At 42.3% G+C, this 20,143-nt stretch overlaps 2 protein-coding genes and 1 long non-coding RNA gene across 3 annotated transcripts; 2 read left to right on the top strand and 1 right to left on the bottom strand.

The window, feature by feature from the left end:
- Positions 1-17,521, top strand: nr1d4a (nuclear receptor subfamily 1, group D, member 4a). Its single transcript, XM_061675642.1, has 8 exons — positions 1-411; positions 9,908-10,216; positions 11,354-11,442; positions 11,528-11,672; positions 13,715-14,241; positions 14,326-14,511; positions 14,606-14,816; positions 16,230-17,521. The coding sequence occupies exons 1-8, from the start codon at positions 390-392 to the stop codon at positions 16,424-16,426; spliced, it is 1,686 nt and encodes a 561-aa protein (XP_061531626.1). The 5' UTR covers positions 1-389; the 3' UTR covers positions 16,427-17,521.
- Positions 16,415-18,371, bottom strand: LOC133402093 (uncharacterized). Its single transcript, XR_009768494.1, has 2 exons — positions 18,239-18,371; positions 16,415-16,452 (listed from the first exon to the last, which is right to left on the bottom strand). It is a non-coding gene; the product is annotated as an uncharacterized LOC133402093 (long non-coding RNA).
- On the top strand, positions 17,741-19,657 carry mfsd5 (major facilitator superfamily domain containing 5). The gene is made up of 2 exons (XM_061675655.1): positions 17,741-17,901; positions 18,140-19,657. The coding sequence occupies exon 2, from the start codon at positions 18,221-18,223 to the stop codon at positions 19,655-19,657; it is 1,437 nt and encodes a 478-aa protein (XP_061531639.1). The 5' UTR covers positions 17,741-17,901; positions 18,140-18,220.
- Positions 19,658-20,143: the final 486 nt, after the last annotated feature.

Here is a 20,143-nt window from a genome sequence, read left to right on the forward strand (position 1 = left end):
TAGTGACGCTCACATTTCCTACTCACCTGCAAACGTGACGGATGTGGGTATTTGTATCAGTGGGTGTGTGTGTCACGCATCACAAGCGGATGTGAGGACTCCACTTTCTTGGAAGACACGAGAATGGTTTGATCCTCCCTCGGGCAGAAAGCATCCAGGTTACCTCCAAGAAGAAGCCGCTCCAAGTGCACGTTCCCAGCTCACATCAGAGACACAGAGAGAGCTGCACGCAATTAACAGCCTGGAAACACTTAAGCCCTCTGGACACACTTCCATCACTTCCAGTGTTTTTGCTCACTGAGCAGGTGTTTTGGGACTTTTGAAGCTTTCCTGACAAGACTTTTGCTTCCGACTGATTTTGAAGTCCACATTCGAAAACACCAAGAAAAATGGACAACAGCCCAGGAGATGGTAAGAGAATTTTCAAATCCATTTTATCCTATCAGTTTTGATTGCTAAACTGTAATGTAAAACAATAAACATTTACAAGCGTATATGCTACAGTGAATGCAACCATTTTACATAAAAGTGTGCTGTACATAAACATGCACAGCTTGACACAGTTTAAGAGTTACAAATGTCCCAAAAGGCGCTTTTAAATGTCAATGCATGCTCCACATAGGCTACGTCACTATGTGGTGATGCTCTCCAGCACTTCCTGATGAGCACCATGAAAACCAACTCACGTGCAGTTTGCAGGGCTGTCATTGTTAAGGTTATCATAACCTGCCAGTAGCACTCGCATGCAAAGCTGCATTATCAACAAACAAGCAAGCAAACTTTGGCACAAAGGAGGGAGTTTCTTTCCAATGTCAAGGGCACCCTAAAAGTTAACAGCCTGCAACCGCCATCCCTTAAGTGGCATTGGGCAGCTCTTTCTCGAGGTCAGCCAAAGTGCACGTCCTCTGCTTGCTCTCCTTTGTTAATTGATGGTGAATTATTAATCGCGTAGTACAGTCACGTTCCTGTACAGGTGATGACCACACCTTGAGCTTCCATTGGCATGCTACTACAATCTGAAGCCATTACTTTTACTGTAAATATGCTCAGCTGGTTATGGCTCGATTGTTTATGCTGCTCCAACTGGGTTAGTGTTTTCATATTTGAGTGACAGGAGATAATGGATGGAGTATAAGAAGGATAGTGTCAGATCGGGTAGACAATATAAGCCTTGCCTTCAGTCTACACGTTTTAGTCTTTGTTTGATTTATATGTAAGATTTTGTATTTAATAGTGATTTGTGGAATACCATATGACCAAATAAACTAAATTAATCACATAGTCAAGTTACACAGCAGACTGTGCAAACATTATCTTTGTGATTCAATTATGAATACATTACGGTGACAACTGATGTTTTATGAGAGCAGACACTTGCATTTGCTGCACCTTAAACAAAGCTTGAAACACAAAAGGCATAGTACAGACACACACGAGTTGTCCATCCATCCATCCATTTTCTGTTCCGCTTATCCTCACGAGGGTCGCGGGCATGCTGGAGCCTATCCCAACTGTCTTTGGGTAAGAGGTGGGGTACACCTTGAACTGGTCGCCAGCCAATCGCAGGGCACATATAAACAAACAACCATTCGCACTCACATTCACACCTACAGGCAATTTAGAGTCTTCAGTCAACCTACCATGCATGTTTTTGGGATGTGGGAGGAAACTGAAGTACCCGGAGAAAACCCACACAGACACGGGAGAACATGCAAACTCCACAGAGGCGAGGCCGGGATTTGAACCCCCGGTCCTCAGAACTGTGAGGCAGATGTGCTAACCAGTCGAGTTGTATTTATTGTAAACTCTACAACACGCTCACCATGAGCTAAATATTTACGAACAGGCATATTGGCATATGTCCGAAGCCCACCACTCCAGTCGCACTGCGCCAGGCTGCTACGATGACTTGACAACTTTCAAATACAAAGTTCACTGTGTTCATAAAAGGCTTGATCCAAAAGCTGAGTTGCAACTTGACAGATGCACACTTAAGTATATGTATATACGGTAGCTACATCCCCGTCCTTCCGAAACAAAACAGCATCCATTCGGTCAGCCATAATCACACACGTACATCACCACTAAGACAATGACATCCAAATGACTGCATCAACAATTCTAACTTTACACGAACAATAATGCTCATTTGTGAGGCATTGCGATAACAATGTGTTTTCGTGGGTTAATATATAGTAGTGGCTCTTGTTTGCAGTGCTGCATTGCACTCAAACTAATATTACTTATTGTAGTTAAAGGAGGCAACTAAAATATAAGAAACAGCTCTCGCTATGAAGCGGTGTGGTTGTAACAACACAATTAAATTAATGAACTGAATTAATAACAGGCTATAGCTTCTTACATGCAGTATTTTCTATGCTCTCATTGAAATGTCCTTTTAATTTTGTAATTTGCTTAAATAGCCTATTGCATTATAGCATGTAAGGGGATGAAAATCCACAACTGTGTTTATATGATCATGTGATTTTCAACAAAATTATTATTGAGGACATGCACCAAAAACATCCTAAGGACATTATTTCACCTGGATCAAACTAATCGGGTAGTGTTTGCATCTAATCAATTAGACAGTATAAATGAGACATTCTCTTTAAAAAAAAAAAAAAGATTCCTCGTTAGACAACATGCTGCCCTAGTTGTCCTCGTTGTCTCTGTAATCATTAGCCTCTCGGTGGCGTCACAAAGCTTTGCCTCCTGACTGGAGAGGAGGTTTGCATCTTCCTTTTGAAAACTCCAGCAAAAAAAAAAAAAAAAAAAAAAAAAAAAGCTCACGTGGCCTCCCTCGCAGAGCCGCGTGCAACGCGTGAGTTTCTAAGCCCTGCCCACCGCCCGCTGCCACTTCCAGCTCTCACGGGCGCTTCAGTGTTGTTGTTACCGCCTCCGGAGTTTGGTCAGTGGGTCAACGATTCCATGCATGTTTCCCCCCCCCCCTCCTCCCTCTTCATTAGTCACGTTTTCCCGCCTCATGCGCCTTCTGCGTGTGTTGAAAGTCAGGCACTAAGCCCCGCCCCCCTCGTGCAGAATCATGAGTCGATGCGCTCGCTTGCTGTGGGTGCAGCATCTGTCCCCGTGTCATCGTTTCAGGGCAAATATCCGATTAGGGCGCGTTTGCCGCTGGAACGTGACTGTGTTTTGAAACCGAACGGATTTTCTCTGACAGATAGCAGCTCGGAGGAGGCGTAAAAAAAAAAAAATCAAATTAAATTAAAAGCACACACGAAAGACTCAACTGGACGTTTGTAATCCAAGTGGACTGAAGTGTAGGTTGCCGTATTTAAAATTTTTTTTTTTTTAACTGGGGTCTGAAATATGGATACAGAAGTCCAAAATAAATCCTACTCTCCAATTATTGGATTCCAAATGAGTGTTTTGCCAGCCTTGATTGAGCCAAAAGCCACATACTGTGTACCCATGAATTTAACATACCCTGGTAGAATTTTTAACATTGTTAATAGCACAACCTTTGAACAAAACATAGCAATAAAGAAAATAATGTGATTCAGGCATATCAGTTCATAAATTCAGCCAGGATATGTAAATTTATGAGCATAACTTTTTAAATTGTACCTTAACTTTCAAGTTTAATTTGTGACTTGACCAAGCTGCTACGGAAGAGCATTTAATTGTTCTGCCTCTCACTATACTGTACATCACTGGCATGATAGATGAACAAAGATAAATTAGTACATAAATGATGATTTTTCTGGCTGTCGCCCGAAGATAGCTGGGATAGGCTCCAGCACGCCCACGACCCGAGTGAGGAAACGCGGTACAGAAAATGGATGGATCGATGGATGATGATTTTTTTGATTAATTAAGTGAAATTGTATCATTTCCTCCGGCTGATCTCTCACAGCACAGTGGTTGGGAATCACTACTCTAAGTTAACTATTGGCAGGTACGAAAAGATATGCTCTCAAGCTATAAATGTTAAGAGTACAAAATACATCTATCGCAAACCCACACCCACTAAAAATCCACACCTGCCCCAATTATTTAACAATTTCATAAAAGCAAAAAGTATGCAGTATGCATAAGCACAGGCTGCTGCAAAGACATTTTGCAGAAATAATCACGCTCGCTATGATTAACAATTAGGTTAGTGTGAGTCAGATGCATAAACAAGCAGAACAAATCAGTTTTATACTGAAAATGTAGTGATTGTATTTGTTTTTTTGATTAGTTTCTATAAGGCATACAAACAAATTATTTAATGAGACAATCTCCAGCAACATTTATCAATTTCAATGTTGTTTTTTAAACCTAAAGAAAAAAAAAATACAAACAAAGGTCAAGCAGACCACTTTATATAGCCACGGTCAGGATAAACTTGACATACAGTATTACACTCAGAACCTGTATCCTTCCCGCTATAATATAATTCCACTGCCATAATGCTCCTTATAATTGCATGAACCATAAGTAGTGTGATGCAGCATCAGTTTGGAGAGAGGCGTGAGGCAGGTTCCTGTGATATTGACCTACTTACACTCACTTTGAGTTCATGTGTTTGATGCAAACACTAAAGGAGTCCTAAAATCAGTAGCACACATTTCTTTCAGTCGGCATCATTTCATTTTATATAACAATAAATAATATCGCTAGGAAACCTGTATGGCATGGTTTTCGTTGGCGTATACACAACAGCCTTTCTCTGCGTGACTGCAAAAGTAGGAGATAAGGGACAAGAGGGGAAACGAGGAGTGCATGTACCCGTGAAGTTCTTCCCCGCTCACGTTGTTTCTCTGCCTGACTCCAGTCACTGGCAGATTAGTGCATGCACGGACGGGTAAGCTCAAGATTGGCATTGAAGCCTCATTGTCTCTTCAATTAATGCGGTCTACAGTGACCTAAATTCGAAGTGGCTCGTCTCTAGTGGCAGTGTGCAAATCAATCCCATTTGGCCTGCATGGGAAATCCCAAAGAGATTGAAGAGAAACTGCGTGGGAAATGTGATTGATGCATAAACAACGGCGTTGACCAGCAGGCATGTATCATGAGGGTTGACTTTCCGATACAGTGGTGCATAGTAAACAGTTTCACGACTGTGACTAAGTAAGCTGCTGTAATATTAGTCGTTTTTCGCAAAGGATATAGAATATATGCCTGTCTGTCAATGTGTTTTCGCTCGCAAGTCAGAGCAAAATCTCGGCTGAATGACTGCTCATATCTTGAAAAACTCTTAACTCTTGTATGTCAAGGCACCACTGTAGTTGGGTTTGCCTACTAACACCCAATATCTGAATATTTGTTTCCCTTTAGAAGAAATAAAACATATTTTAAATGAAATCTGAATGACGATAAAGAACTAAAATACATAGAGACTTACTTTTATAATTTCATATACAGTACATGCTGCTACAGAAAGGAATCCTGTGAAAGAATTCACTTATTTCTTGCATTCAACTACATCGACTGGATATACTATACATCTATCCGTTTTTTGTACTGCTTACTGCGGGTGAGCTGGAGCCTATCGAAGCTGACTTTGCCCAAGAGATGGGGTCCACCCTAGAATGGTCCCCAGCCAATCACAGGGCACATATAGACAATGCACACTCACGTCCTCACTTAAGGAAATATTGGCGTCGTCAATGTGTATTAGTGTTGGATTTATCTCACCAAACATTATAATGAATAAACACAAAAGGAATGAAGACGTTGGTCATTTTACTCATGAGGAGGGCGCATGGGAGATTGTTCAGATTACAGCCTCTCAACACGCTCTAAACAATCTCTCCCGTCGCTCCTGCATTTATTTGAAAATAGGGAGGTTTCTAAGTTTACAAGACATAACGTACTAAGCTACAAGACACAACACACTAAGGGTAGGGTTTCAAGGTGAAAACATGGCACCTGCCACGTCCCGGCCACGTCCTTCTCTCAGATGATTCCTGCTGAGTCATCTTCTTGAAGGCGAGACATCTTTCTTTCTAAACATTGTCCATAATACTAATGCAAGCTAAGCAAATAAATGATAACTTCTACAATATATCTAACATTTAGGAATGTTGGACGAATCTTATGGAATCAGATTTGGCCCAAAAAGAATCACACAAAAGTTATTAAATCGCAAACTAAATTTTTTAAATTGCAAACAAAAAACAAGACTATCAAACAAAACTTGTTGAATTGCAAACAAAAAATAAGACATTTAGAGGTGTAATTAACTCAAGCAAAAAAAAATAAATAAATAATAATAATAATGGTATCACTTGCAATGAAAATATTTTTTGCTTGCGATGACGATATATATATATATATATATATATATATATATATATAGGCTCCAGCACGCCCGCGACCCTAGTGAGGAGAAGGGGCTCAGAAAATGGATGGATGGATATATATATATATATATATATATATATATATATATATATATATATATATATATAATTTATTTATTTATTTATTTTTGCTTGAGTTAGAGTCTAGCTCTTGTTGTCTTGAATTGCAAGCAAAAAATAAGACGTTTTGTTTGATAGTATTGTTTTTTTGTTTCCGATTTTAAAAGTTTTGTGTGATTCTTTTTGGCACGAATCTGAGTCCATAGAATCTGGAGTATCCTGAAAAGCACAGGGAAAACATGCAGGAGCTGGGATTCAAACTCAAATTCATAACTTTGGGGTGGATGCCCAAACCACTCCTCCACTGTGCCAACACTGTAAATACAGGACTGCCTTATTTTGCATTTGTGCAATTACAGTTTTAGATTTGGCCAAACATAACAAAATGCAACATTGAATGCTAAACAGAGATTTTAATGTGCAATTGGTCATAACTAGCCCACTTGAATGCACAGTCAAGGGGTTATTGTGTCAACTGACAGTGTTTACGGGACTGGGGCTCTATCGCAGTCATTTTTTAAATGTTTACCGCACGTGAGCCTTCAGGTGGACAGGCCATGTGTTTGGGGTGAGGCGAGGGTTGGGCTTGGGCTGAATGTAAGCTGTGGAAGAGGTGAGGTTCAGGCCTGCAGTTTGTTGGGTCTGGCTGGCATGAGTCAACAAATCCAGCAACACGTGCTGGCTGGAGGATTATCTCAACGTTTCAGCTCAACAAATACCTTGTGAAGCAAGCACACCAACACAGGAAGGGTGCAGATCCATGCATGTGGGTCATCGACATGACATGACATCAAATATAAAAGGCTGTGCCTCGACATAGACAATAGTCCTTACGTCACAATGTTTATTGTTAGTTTCTTCGATTTGTTATCCCACGCCAGTCAAAATATTAGACGCAGAACGATGCAGTGTAGTTCTTTACCATTACAAATTACAATAAACATATTGTTTCCTTTAGAGGTGAAACGATTAAATTGATTAATCAAGATCTAATCATTATGAAAGTATTCAACAACTATTTTGACTGTTGGTTAATCATTTAGAGACAATATGTAGCAAAACTAAAACTAAAATTGGCCAAATGCTCTGAACTTCAGTTTCTCAACAGTAAATATTCTCAGATTTCTATAGTCCTCCATTAAAACAGACCGATCATCTTTGTGTTTATTCAAAATAAGACATTTGCAAACATCTGCTTTCACTTTGGAAAACAATGATCAACATTTTTGCCTATTTTCTGCAATGTAACAGACCAAACCAGCAACTGAATCGTCATCAATTAGTGCATTTTCTGCACTACGAATTTTGAAATGTCCTGTTTTTGAATAAAGGGATTGACATTTTAAAAGAAAAAAGTTTTTTTTATTTGATTAATCGGATAATTAATCAACAGAATAATCGATTGTTAAAATAATCCTTTGTTGCAGCTTTTGTTTCCTTTGTCTTTGCAAAACAGAATGTTTGACACAATTCATTGTACAGTATTGGAAGTCAGAGGGTCAACTGGTTAATGGGAAGGAATTCTAAATTGTGGAGTTGTAAAATTTGCAGTCACGTGTGTAGCCCACCCTAACTGAATTGTATCCTTATTGCTTTTATCAGTGGGAATATTGAACACTAACAGTCCATACATTTTGTGTTGCGTTGCAGTAACCAACCGGTTAGGCTTCTCCTAAAATACATAAATCAATAAATAAACAAACAAACAAACCTGTGACATTTAGCTGCTGGTGGTGCGTTATGGGCTGGGCGTTTGAAAGCCCTGACGTTGGGTATTGTTGCTCATCTCTACACGGGATTTGTTTCGGGCTGAAACCGTGTCAGGAGTGCACGCATGTGAGGCGGCAGTCAGGTGTCATGCAGCTCGCTCGCCGGCGCTGGGCACGGTGCCAGGGGAGAGCGAGCGCGGCTATTATTGGAGCGGAGAAGGCAGCGGAGCCGGCAGACACGTGAGGCCGTCTCTCAGCTCATCCACAACGCGCATGACTAGAAATGGAAGGGAGGGAAGGGGTGATGGGGGGGTTGCGCGCAGGAAAGAGAAATCTCGGATGCAAGCAGGGCTGAACGGGCAAAACATTCTACATTGTGTGCACCAGCAGAATATTGAACGAGGCTATTACAACACTATTATTACTTATATATATATATATATATATATATATATATATATATACACACACACACACACACACACACACATTTATATAAAAGCACGCGTTTGGTGTTCCAGTGAATGTGACTGCGGTGTCCCTGCTCGGTTGCCGTGCCACCAGCTGTATTTTTAGCATGCACGTTTCGTCAGGTTGAGCACACCATTGCGCTTTTTACACTCAGGGTGTGGCAACACGCTTCAGAATCACACGGAGCGTTTCTCTGCATGCTGCCCACCGGGCTTGTGCAACGTTATATCTTGGAAGAGTAGGTGGCTGGCTGAAACCACCCTAAAAACTACTCAAGTGGAGGACTGGGGTTCAAATCCCGGCCACGCCTGTGTGGAGTGTGCATTTTCTCTTGGGTTTTCTCCGGGAAAACCCACACAGGCACGTGTGGGTTTTCCCACACATTAACCCAAAAAAGGTTAATTGAAGACTCTAAATTGCCCGTAGGTGTGAATGTGTGTGCGAATGGTTGTTTGTTTATATGTGATTGGTTGGCGACCAGTTCAGGGTGTACCCCATCTCTGCCTCTCGCCTGAATATAGCTGGGATAAGCTCCAGCACACCCACGAGCCTAGTGAGGATAAGCGGTACCGAAAATGGATGGATGGATGGCTGTTTAACATAACTGCTTTATGATTTGTATTATGCTTTGTGAATAAATAAACAACTCCAGTCTCTTGGACTAACTCTTAACATTAACTCAAATTCACCCTATTGCCCTTCAAAAAGAGAGACAAGTCACATTGATTGCACAGAGTCCGTCAATTTGTTGCTGCTATCCTCAAGATCCTCTCAACCCACTTGATTGCGACCAAGATCGGCAAAGGCTTCCTTGTAGAATATGTAGACCTGATCACTAACATCAGTCTGACTTGATGAGTTTCATGACATCATCTCTCTTGAACTGTGTCATGCAATTAACCATAGGCAATACTGTACAGTTGAAAGTTATATTATACGCTCATTTTCAAGTACAATTGAAGCTCTATTAGCAGCGAGTTACCCAAAAATATCGGGCACAGACATGTTGAGGACAAAAGTGATGAATGAAGAGTTTGTTAAAATATCAGCTCATGATTTACTTTAAAGGAGATGATGCTAGTTGCAGTAATAAGATTATGACACTTGTCAGTTTCTGAAATGAAACCTTTATTTTCAAAGAGTTTTACATGGGAGTTGTTTGGTTTTGCAAAGTTAGGAAATCCACCATCGAACGATGTGTGATCTTTGTGTAAATGGCGCTTGTCGGCTTTTGCGCTTGAGCTCGTCAATTTATAGTATGGCTGTGTCTACCAAGAATATAAATATGGATATCGTGTTTGGAACGTTAACTTGAAGTGAATGAACTAACCATTCTGCCCTTTGCCTTGTTTGCAGGAGGTGGAGGAGTCATCCTGTATGCAAGCTCCTCTGGAAGCTCTAGCCCCAGCCCAGGCAGCCCCTCCAGTGGGTACCAGACACAGTCGCCTTCCTCACACTCACAGCCATCGTCGCCAGAGGAAGTTACCTTCCCGGAGATTGGGGCACTGAAAGAAAGGGAAGCTGGGTCACCCACTCCAAACTCCAAACTCGTGTTCCAGTTCCCTGAAGTCTATCGTGGCCCTCCTGCAGCAGCCACTGCGCAGCATACCTATGCACATCCAATTCCTGGAAAAAGGCCGCGTGGCTTCCATGGAACATTCACTAGTATGTATTTCCTCACTGTCTTTACTGGCATTTTATTTAAACTATTTTACATGTATGGTGACTGGAAAAGAGCTTGTAACAACCTTACAGAAACATGATTTAATTTTTAACTCATTGCGCTATGTACAGTACATTGTATTTTGTTGAAATGACGTGTGTTCCTTCCTGCTCTGCCTGTCGCTGGACTATTACACGGCAAAAGAGAAGTTTGCAGAGCCCCAGACATGGCATTGTGTGTGTTGGGGTAAATTGCTGCCACAATATAGATACAGTGGACCCCCGTTCGGATCCTCGGATTCGCCTTTTCATGTATTTAAAAAATATATATATAATAATAATAAAATAAAAATTTGTTTTGATTCTGTAATTAGTTTTTCCTTGTTTTTTTTGTGTTTGTTTTGGGGGGGCAACACCGAAAACACTTATTGGCGGTTTATTCCCGAATTATTCAACGAAATTATAAATGGGTGTCAATTATAAGTAGATTTTTTTCTAGTCTGGTCCCTATCCCCCGCGAATAGCAGGGGTCCACTTTATAAAGTGTGCACAAAATACAAATTTGTGGCCAAGAAATAAAAAAATTTGGCTCGGAACTAGATGGTTGGATAAGCAAATCATGAGCTCAGTTCCGAGAAACAGTAAGGTGGAGTCGGAGGGATTATCATGAAGTAGAATGATTGAATTTTCTGTCCAAATGGGGACTGGGAAACCTACAAACGAGAAAAACAAAAAAAACTATTTAAAAAAAGAAAACATGTCATATCTGGGGCTCTGTTAATGTTGGTGGATCTCTGGGAGCTTTCGTTTCACTGAAATGCTTAAAATAAATCTCATTGTTAGAAGGGGGTCCACCTCACTTTCTCCATACCCGACATAGCATTTCAACACAGTAATACTTATCAAACTTACTTTTCCAGTAAAATGTCTTTTAAACAAAAGTTCTTCCCAATGCCTCCCTCCCCTCTGGATGTCCCTGCTCCTGAAATACCAATACAGTATCAGGACAAGTTTGTTCATATGCAATTATTTCACAACTGAATTACTACTCTGTGGAAAATACACAATGGATACAGGAATGCTGACGCTGTCCCCATAGCCTACACTGAACTCATGACCGTCTTTTTTCTCCTTCCACAGAGAATGGTGGAATGGTTCTACTCTGCAAGGTCTGTGGGGATATTGCGTCCGGTTTCCATTATGGAGTCCATGCATGTGAAGGATGCAAGGTACCTAAACCCCTTTTACAGAATAATTTATCTTAATTTACCACTTCCTTTTAAAGACGTTTCACATGGTATATTCTCGTTTTAGGGATTTTTCCGCCGCAGCATCCAACAGAACATCAACTACAAGATGTGCGTGAAGAACGAGAACTGTCTGATCATGCGCATGAATCGCAATCGGTGCCAGCACTGTCGGTTCAAGAAGTGCCTGTCTGTTGGCATGTCACGAGACGGTGAGACATCTTGACACAGTTTCATGTGAGGGTCTTCTGTGAAGTTCTGCCACGGTGCCCTGATTAACCAACACAGCAGGGAAATGGGCAGCAGTGTAGATGTGTGGGTCTGAGTCAAAAATATAACAGGGGAAGTTCTTTGAGGTCATCGTGCCACTGGTTCAGTCACTATTCGCTCTCGTACCTGCCTTGCCCTACTATTGCACCACCAATGATTACCATGTGGCCTTGTATTGCTCTTAACATTCAAAGCAGAGTTCCCCATACTGCCAGCCGTTTTAAAGCATGTTGACTGATCTTTCAAGATCCACAGAGTTCTGTGTTCTATCACAATAAGCACCGCACTTACTAAAAGAAAGGGTACAATCTGTTCTTTTATCAAAAAAAAAGGTTTGTTTCTACCTATTTCCATTCTTCTTCATTTCAATTTGCAGTAAAACAAGGTTGGATTCCAGTTGATGAATATAAACAACTACGGAAGTGAATGAGTTTCTATGACCCTTAGCAGTATCTTCCAACAATAGTCTGGGATTGACGCTCTTGTTTTCGCACACCATCTCCTCCTCCATGTAGCTCACTATGTTCCCCAAGCCCTTCTCCACCTCCCTGTCAGACAATGATATACGAGTACAGGAGCCTTAGAGTCCCCGAAGCAATCTATCATCTGGGAAATTGCTGCAAACACAGGAATTATTTTAAGAAATTGGAACAGAGTCGACTTGATTACCTTGTGTATGACCGTAGAACATCATTGGGAATATGGAAAGAATAAAGCCAGATATGCAGAAAGCCATCAGAAGTGCTACAGTTTTTATCAGGACTGAAGCTCACAACCCTTTGGTTACTGCACATTGACTGATCACTTATCACCGCAAATAAAAAAAATAAAAAAAAACTAAGCTGACCCAGAAAAATACCAAATTGGGCTTACAATGTTCTTCTACATTGTGACCCACTTTGTGTACTTCGCCAACTTTTCATCCTTTCAGTAGCGTTTCTGTTCATCTCCACCCATTCTAGCATAGCGGTTAGGCCCATACCGTTATTACTGCGTGTGCATGACGCTCCAGGTGCGGATGGATGGCAAAGCGCAACACAATGACGGTAAAAGCAGTTAGCCTGGCCTTTTCAATGTGGCATTTCTTTTCATAGTCCCCGACCGCAACCTAAAAACCTACTTTTACTCTGTTTCAACCATTACAAAAACAGGAAAACCACATGCACCTGCCTAATGCCCACATCTATAGATCACCTCAATTTAGCAGGGAGACAGGCACCAAAGCCCTACAACATGCAAATATACTGTAGTCAGTTGGTAAAAACCTCTTCTCCCAAACACAGCAAACCATGATAAAAGGGTTTCAGTTTTTGTTGCTGGTTCTACACTGCAGGAACTGAGAAAATGTGTGTGTATTTGATAGACATAGCAACAGTCCAGTAAATCATCTCACATGCATGATTTGTGTGTGTGTGTGCATGTGCGTGCATGAAGAGCATACGGTGTGCTTTGTCAAAGGTTTTGACATTTCGAAACTTTGGTGTTACCTCATGTAACCCTACCTTGCCGGTACACACAAACATCCTTAATTTCCATGCATGCCTCTGTCCCTGTCTTCCTGCGGCTCTGTTTGTCCCTGGGAGCCCACCTCTTCTCATCCTTCTCTTGCTCACAAGCTCAGTACCAGTGACATTACGCTCACGTAGCTCCACTGCCCTACTTACAAGAGAGGGAGAGGAGGGAGACAGTGGTGGATGAAGGAGAGGCTGAGGCAGATGGTAGCAGGGAACCTATAAATAGCCTCTCCAGCTGATGGTTACCGTGGGAAGAGGGAAGGGGAGATGAGTGAGGAGAGGGAAGTTTGCATCTTACAACATACTGTACATGATCCTCCTTGAAAGTCCTCAAAAGCTCTGTCGGTTCCTATAATGCTACTGTAAAGTTCAGTCATATATTTTGTGCTATTGTAGCCAACATAAATAAACAATGGAGCTACGAAAACATTTACAGATTCTGACCTGTTCACTGCCTGTGTTTCCTGCAGCGGTGCGTTTTGGACGCATCCCTAAAAGAGAAAAACAGCGACTTCTAGATGAGATGCAGAGCTACATGAACAGCCTAAATGAGTCGGCTGCCATGGACATGGACTCATCCTCCCTGAAAGATACACCCCTCAGCGAAGAAGACTGCAGCTCAAAAGAGGCCATCGGGGCCATCTCCAGAGCCTACCAGGACATCTTCAGTGGCAACAGCCAGGAGAGGACAGCCAAGAGGGCTAAAATAAGCACCACCAACAGCAACGCTTCTCAAGATTGCAGTTTCTGGCAGATTTCAGGACAAGCCAACTCTGCCCAGAGTTACCAGTCTTGCCCAGTTTCCTCTGATAACCCCCAACTTATTTTCCACAACATGAACAACAATCGATACACATATACGGTGTCAACAAATCAAGCTCATCAACCAAGTGTTGACGCTCCTCAAAGAGAGTCTGACAATTATTCATGCAAGCCAAGGAATGCCACAAATCAACCCTCATGCCCATGGAAGTTAGCTCCGGGAGCTAAAGTGCTGGTAAGTGTAGGAATGAACCAACATTTCGCCGCCATGTCTCAACTCAAAACTCATGCATTTGTATGTCCTTTTCTCCCCTTTAAGGCCTGTCCTCTTAATGCATGCCCTGTATCTGGGGCAGAGCGCACCAGTCAGGAGATTTGGGAGTCCTTTTCTCAGTGTTTCACTCCTGCTGTCAAGGAGGTGGTAGAATTTGCCAAGGGCATCCCAGGATTTCAAGAGCTTAGCCAGCAGGACCAAGTCATGCTGCTTAAATCAGGCACCTTCCAGGTAACACATTAATCATAACTACTCTGGAGCTATATGTTGCCCTGAATCCAAAATGGAGGAGTTGCTGAAATGAACTTTTTTCTTGTCTACTTAGGTTCTGATGGTGAGGTTCTGCACCTTGTTCAATGCTGCAGAGCATACAGTGACCTTCCTGAATGGCCAAACATACCCCTTGTCCATCCTGCGTGCTTTGGGCATGGGCTCCCTACTGGATGCAATGTTCGACTTCAGTGAGAAGCTGGCCTCCATGGGGTTAGAGCCTGATGAAATGGCCCTCTTCATGGCTGTGGTGTTGGTCTCAGCAGGTAAGAAATGTTCACTGAGGGACATGATGATGACAATGAACGAATGATGAAGCGATCTACAGTGGTGCCTTAAGATACGATTGACCCTACTTAGGAGTTTTTCAAGATTCGAGCTGTCGTTTGGACGATTTTTTTGCTTTGACTTGCGAGCAAAACATTTATATACCAGTGCTATGGTGGCAGTGAACTTAACTCACCTTACTTCATAACAAGCAGCTGTCAGAGTGAACGTCTAAAAAGAGGCTTCAAGCTGTTTCATGCCACTCCCAGTTAAAGTTTACTGTCAAACTAAACATAAACCAAAGATAATTACACATTGCGTATTTAAAACCACATAATTATGTTTGCTAGCCTAATGCTAACACATAATGGGAGCCACCATAGACGGGCTAACAAATAGTATGAATGTGGCAGTGTTAATGTATAATGAACGGATATTTGAAAACAGTGGGTGAAGCAACACATAAACAGACAATATAATAATACTTGATGCAATATATATTCTTTATCATCTGCATAAAACAACTGATATTATTGCAGATTACTCAATCACTTACAGGAGTAGAGTGAAACTCTTCCTCGTTTGTCTGCATGACTAATTTATACTCCCACCCGGTGGCCAAGTCACACACACCAGAAGGAGCCACAAGGAGCTGTTTAATTATTTATATTACATTTACATTTAATGATATTATCACTATGTGTTTTTATAAAGTACAATATTGTAGTGTGCTATTTGCCTTTTTCTTTTAGATATTCAATTTTTTGTTGCTTTTGTGTTGCGGCTGGAAAGGATTCATGATGTTTTAATTATTTCAAAGGAGAAAGATGATTTTGTGTTGCGGCTAGAAAGGATTAATGATGTTTTAATTCATTTCAAAGGAGAAAGATGATTTGGGAAATAATAATATCCATCCAGTTTCTGTACCGCTTATCCTCACTAGGTTCGCGGGCGTAATTATAATAATAATAATAATAATAATAATAATTTAAATAAGTTTCAGAGTTCAGGTGATTTCCAAAGATGGGGGGCGGATTGGCTGAAGGATCTGTCCTCGACAGTGGACAGATGGGCAGAAGGGACGGTGAGGTTTATGGAGGACAAAGATCTGAGAGCGCGGGAGGGTATGGCAATGTAAAAGAGGTCAGCAAGATATGGCCCGGCAAGGTTATTGATGGCCTTGAAGGTGCAGATCAGTATTTTATATTGGATGCGGTCTTGGACAGGGAACCAGTGGAGTTGTTGCAGGACTGGGGTGATGTGGTGAGTGGAGGGTGTCCTTGTGATAATATGGGCAGAAGAGTTTGGGAGAAACTATATTTTTTGTAGTGACTTACACTCATATCTCAAGGCACCACTGTACAGTATTTGACAGGCCACATCCTCACACCAGCATCCTCTGCTCTCCTCAGATCGTTCCGGCGTTTCCGACGTGCTCGCTGTTGAGCAGCTCCAGGAGGGTCTTATCCATGCTTTGTGGTCACTGATCACTCGACGCCGTCCAGATGACACCTCGCTCTTCTCCAAACTACTGCTGCGACTGCCAGACCTCCGCACCCTCAACAATCTGCACTCCGACAAACTTTTGGCCTTTCGCATTGACCCTTGAGCAAGCCACTTGTTCAGCGAGCACAGCTGAAAAACACATCAGACACATTCACACACACATTAGCTTCCAATGGTGGGACTTTCTTTATAAGAGAGGAACAAGGAATGGTGCAATCTAATAGTGTTTTTTTTTTTTTTTTTTTTTTTAAGGAAAAGGGTATCAAAATATTTTTGATCCACTGTTGGGATAAATAAACATGCTCACAAAAAGTCACGTGTGCACACAAACTGCAACACCTTGTTAGAGTAAAATAATTCCAGTAACAGCAAGTCGAACAAATCATTTTGGGACTCAATCTTTATAATCAGTGTACTTAATAGTAACACAGGCCATCTCTGACAGACAAATCTCAGACCCATGAGTTTAGGGACCATTAGTGATGACATGTTACGAGCTAGTTTGTTTTTAAGAGAAAGGGAATGTATATATAAATACATAGCAAAATCTGAACTGTTGTGCATCTTCATTTCACCACCCACATTAATACTGGAATGAGACCATTCACTTATTGTGTCACCTGTACACAACATTGTTTTTGGACTAAATATATAAAACCTACATAAAGGCATTTTAAATTGTTCCACTAAAAACATTGTGTCTACATTGACATCAGTATCCAAAATACCTGGAGTAGTGAAAGGTCTCTGTGCATGTTTTGTAGTTCTGTTGTTTATTTTTCTTGTTGTATATATGATGTTTATCCAAATATGACTGACCAGATATAGTGGGTGGGAGTTTGGTGAAAATAAGAATGTTCTGCTGACCTTCCAGTACAAGGTGGGGGGTTTGGGATAGGGGGCTTTGCACAGGAGAACATGTAGTCGGGAGTCTAGACAGACCTTTAACACACTGCCTGCATTGAAATGATTTAACCAACCAGCATAATCCCTGGAATCACCAGCACCCACTCCACATGCACCCTGCACCTACCCCCAATGTTTGTCATACAAACTAAAGAGATACGTATTTAGAGTGGGAGATCTTATTTGATTGGTCGTCTCAGTGATTGTTTGATTGATCACGGCTGATTGAGTACTTGTTGTACATTTTGTAAATCTTTAATATAACTGATATAAACTTCAGATTGTGTATTAATCTGCTTGTTTGTCTTGTTTAAACATTCATCCATTTTCCATATCCTCATTTCGACCCCGGTGACTTTGGACGAGAGGGGGGTTACACATGTGGTACAAAACAATATTGTGTACATATATTCAAATATCAATTTAATTGGGATAATCATTTCTTACAATTTTGAAAAAACTAAAGATCAAAATTAAATTCCTCCACATCGACAAAACAAACAAACTACGACTGCCTCCTAGTGGCGAAATACGAGACCCGGAAGTGACCGTACTCTCGTCCAAAGGCAGAGGCACAATTTTCTTCATACAGTCGTTTCTTTCACAATTTGTCTGGCTTGATGACATGATCTGGTCTGTCGTGCCACAATAATGGAGCCGCCTCACAGCTCGGTAAGAAACATGACGACCGCAATCAAGAAAACATTCTCGAATGATCGACTGTAGTAGCAAGTTAGCTCTGATGCTAGCGTCAGCTAAACAACAAAAACACGCGACACCCGTTGTCATATTAATAATTCACTGACTGTCAGACTAACGTCCATATGATAAGCTTTACATGTGAATTCTACTGTAATTATAAACGTCCTCTTAATAACGTAGCCATTCGTCCACCTTTTCTTCACAACAGATGCTGAGAATTAAAAGAAATGGTGTGGTAAACGTCCCAGGAAAGCAGGTTTGAAATCAACTGGTTGCAGTGTATCACACCATGTTGGTAACGGCGTACCTTGCCATAATTGTCCTGCTCGCCTTGTGTGTTGGCCTTGAGCTCACAGCGCGTCGTCTCAGCCCACCTCAACCGACTCAGACGGCTGCAGCCAACCCAGCCTTCCGCCGCTTCCAGAGCGCCTTCCTCCGGGCCTACCTCCTGGCCCTGTGGGCCGACTGGCTCCAGGGTCCTTACCTATATAAGCTCTACCGCCACTACAGCTTCCTGGAGTCCCAAATAGCCATCATTTATGTGTGCGGCTTGGCCTCTTCTGTGCTGTTTGCTCCTTTTTCAGGCTGGCTCCCCCAAGCCCTGGGCCGCAGACGGACTTGTCTACTGTTCTGTCTGTCTTACACTGCTTGCTGTCTCACCAAGCTATCCAGAGACTATTTTGTTCTGATTATCGGCCGCATCCTGGGCGGTCTGTCCACATCCCTGCTGTCCACCACATTTGAAGCATGGTACCTGTACCGGCATGTCGATGTCCACGATTTTCCCAAGGAGTGGATCCCTAGCACCTTTAATAAAGCAGCCATGTGGAACCATGGGCTTGCAGTGGGAGCTGGTCTGGTGGCTAACTTGCTCGCTGAGTGGCTCCACCTGGGTCCAGTGGCTCCTTTTCTTTTGGCTGTCCCCTGTTTAATGTGCTGCGCCTGGGTGGTGTTGACTGACTGGGGCAAGGAAGAAGCAGAAGAAGCACCTGAAAGTGACAAACAGACGCTTCTCCCAAGAGATTCGAGTCATGTCTCCACCAAGGCCCGGTTCTCCCGCAGCTGCCATGATGGACTCCGGTGCTTACTGTCAGACAGGAGGGTCATGCTCTTGGGTGGTGTGCAGGCTTTATTTGAAAGTGTCCTCTACATCTTTGTTTTCCTGTGGACCCCAGTACTGGACCCTCATGGGCCTCCCTTAGGGATTGTGTTTTCCTGTCTAATGGCCGCCTCAATGGTTGGCTCCTTAATGTACCGCCTTGCCACCTCCACGCACTACCGTCTACAGCCGGGCCACGTACTCTGCTTGGCTGTTCTCATGGCATTCTTCTCATTCTTCATGCTGACTTTTTCCACCGCGCCAGGTCAGCCGAGACCTCACGAATCCTTATTCGCCTTCCTGCTGCTGGAGCTAGCCTGCGGCCTCTACTTCCCAGCGGTAAGCTTTCTCCAGGGGAGAGTGATCCCAGAAGAGAAGCGGACAGGAGTACTGGCCTGGTTCCGCCTACCTCTGAATCTGCTGGCCTGTATTGGACTACTGGCGCTCCACGGTGAGGTGTCGGGCACAAGTGGAGGGGAGGGGGGCAGCGGTACCAGACACATGTTTGGGGGCTGTGCGGTCATGATGCTGGCAGCCTTGATGGCTGTCGTCAGTTTGTTCACGCTGGGCAGAAATGACTCCGACCTCAGACTGGAGGGAGCGAGAGGAGAAGGTGAAATGTACTGAAGGACACCACAGGTCTCTGTTCACTGATGGGTTTCACATCTGTGATGTCATTTACTTGCAGCTGAGATTAGAAACCAATAAAAGGATGTAGTAGGTTAGAAAATACATTTTATGTAAAATGTAATCAGGTACTTGTGTTAAATTTTTATTTACAAGCTGACAATGTAACAATGCATCTGATTGCTAATTTCCAATGAAAGTCCTGAATAATGATATTTAATTTACAGGGTATTGTCTGTTGAAATTAGAGTATACAGACTATTGTCTCCCTTTTTGTTACAACTTGAAGAATTCACAAAAACAGCAATACTCGGTGGGCCTATCAACTTGACCGTTCCTCTTTTGTTAGGAAACCTTGTGATTAACTCCCATATGAAGTTTGTAAATTTTTGAGAGTGATTGGAAATAAGTGGACTTGACAGGCAGGTTAAAATGGTATGATGTCACTGGTTCTGAGGTATGGGGAAGAAAAAAGGCCTTGATCGC

This window comes from Phycodurus eques, chromosome 1, assembly GCF_024500275.1.
Source record: "Phycodurus eques isolate BA_2022a chromosome 1, UOR_Pequ_1.1, whole genome shotgun sequence".
Classification (NCBI taxonomy): Eukaryota; Metazoa; Chordata; class Actinopteri; order Syngnathiformes; family Syngnathidae; genus Phycodurus; species Phycodurus eques.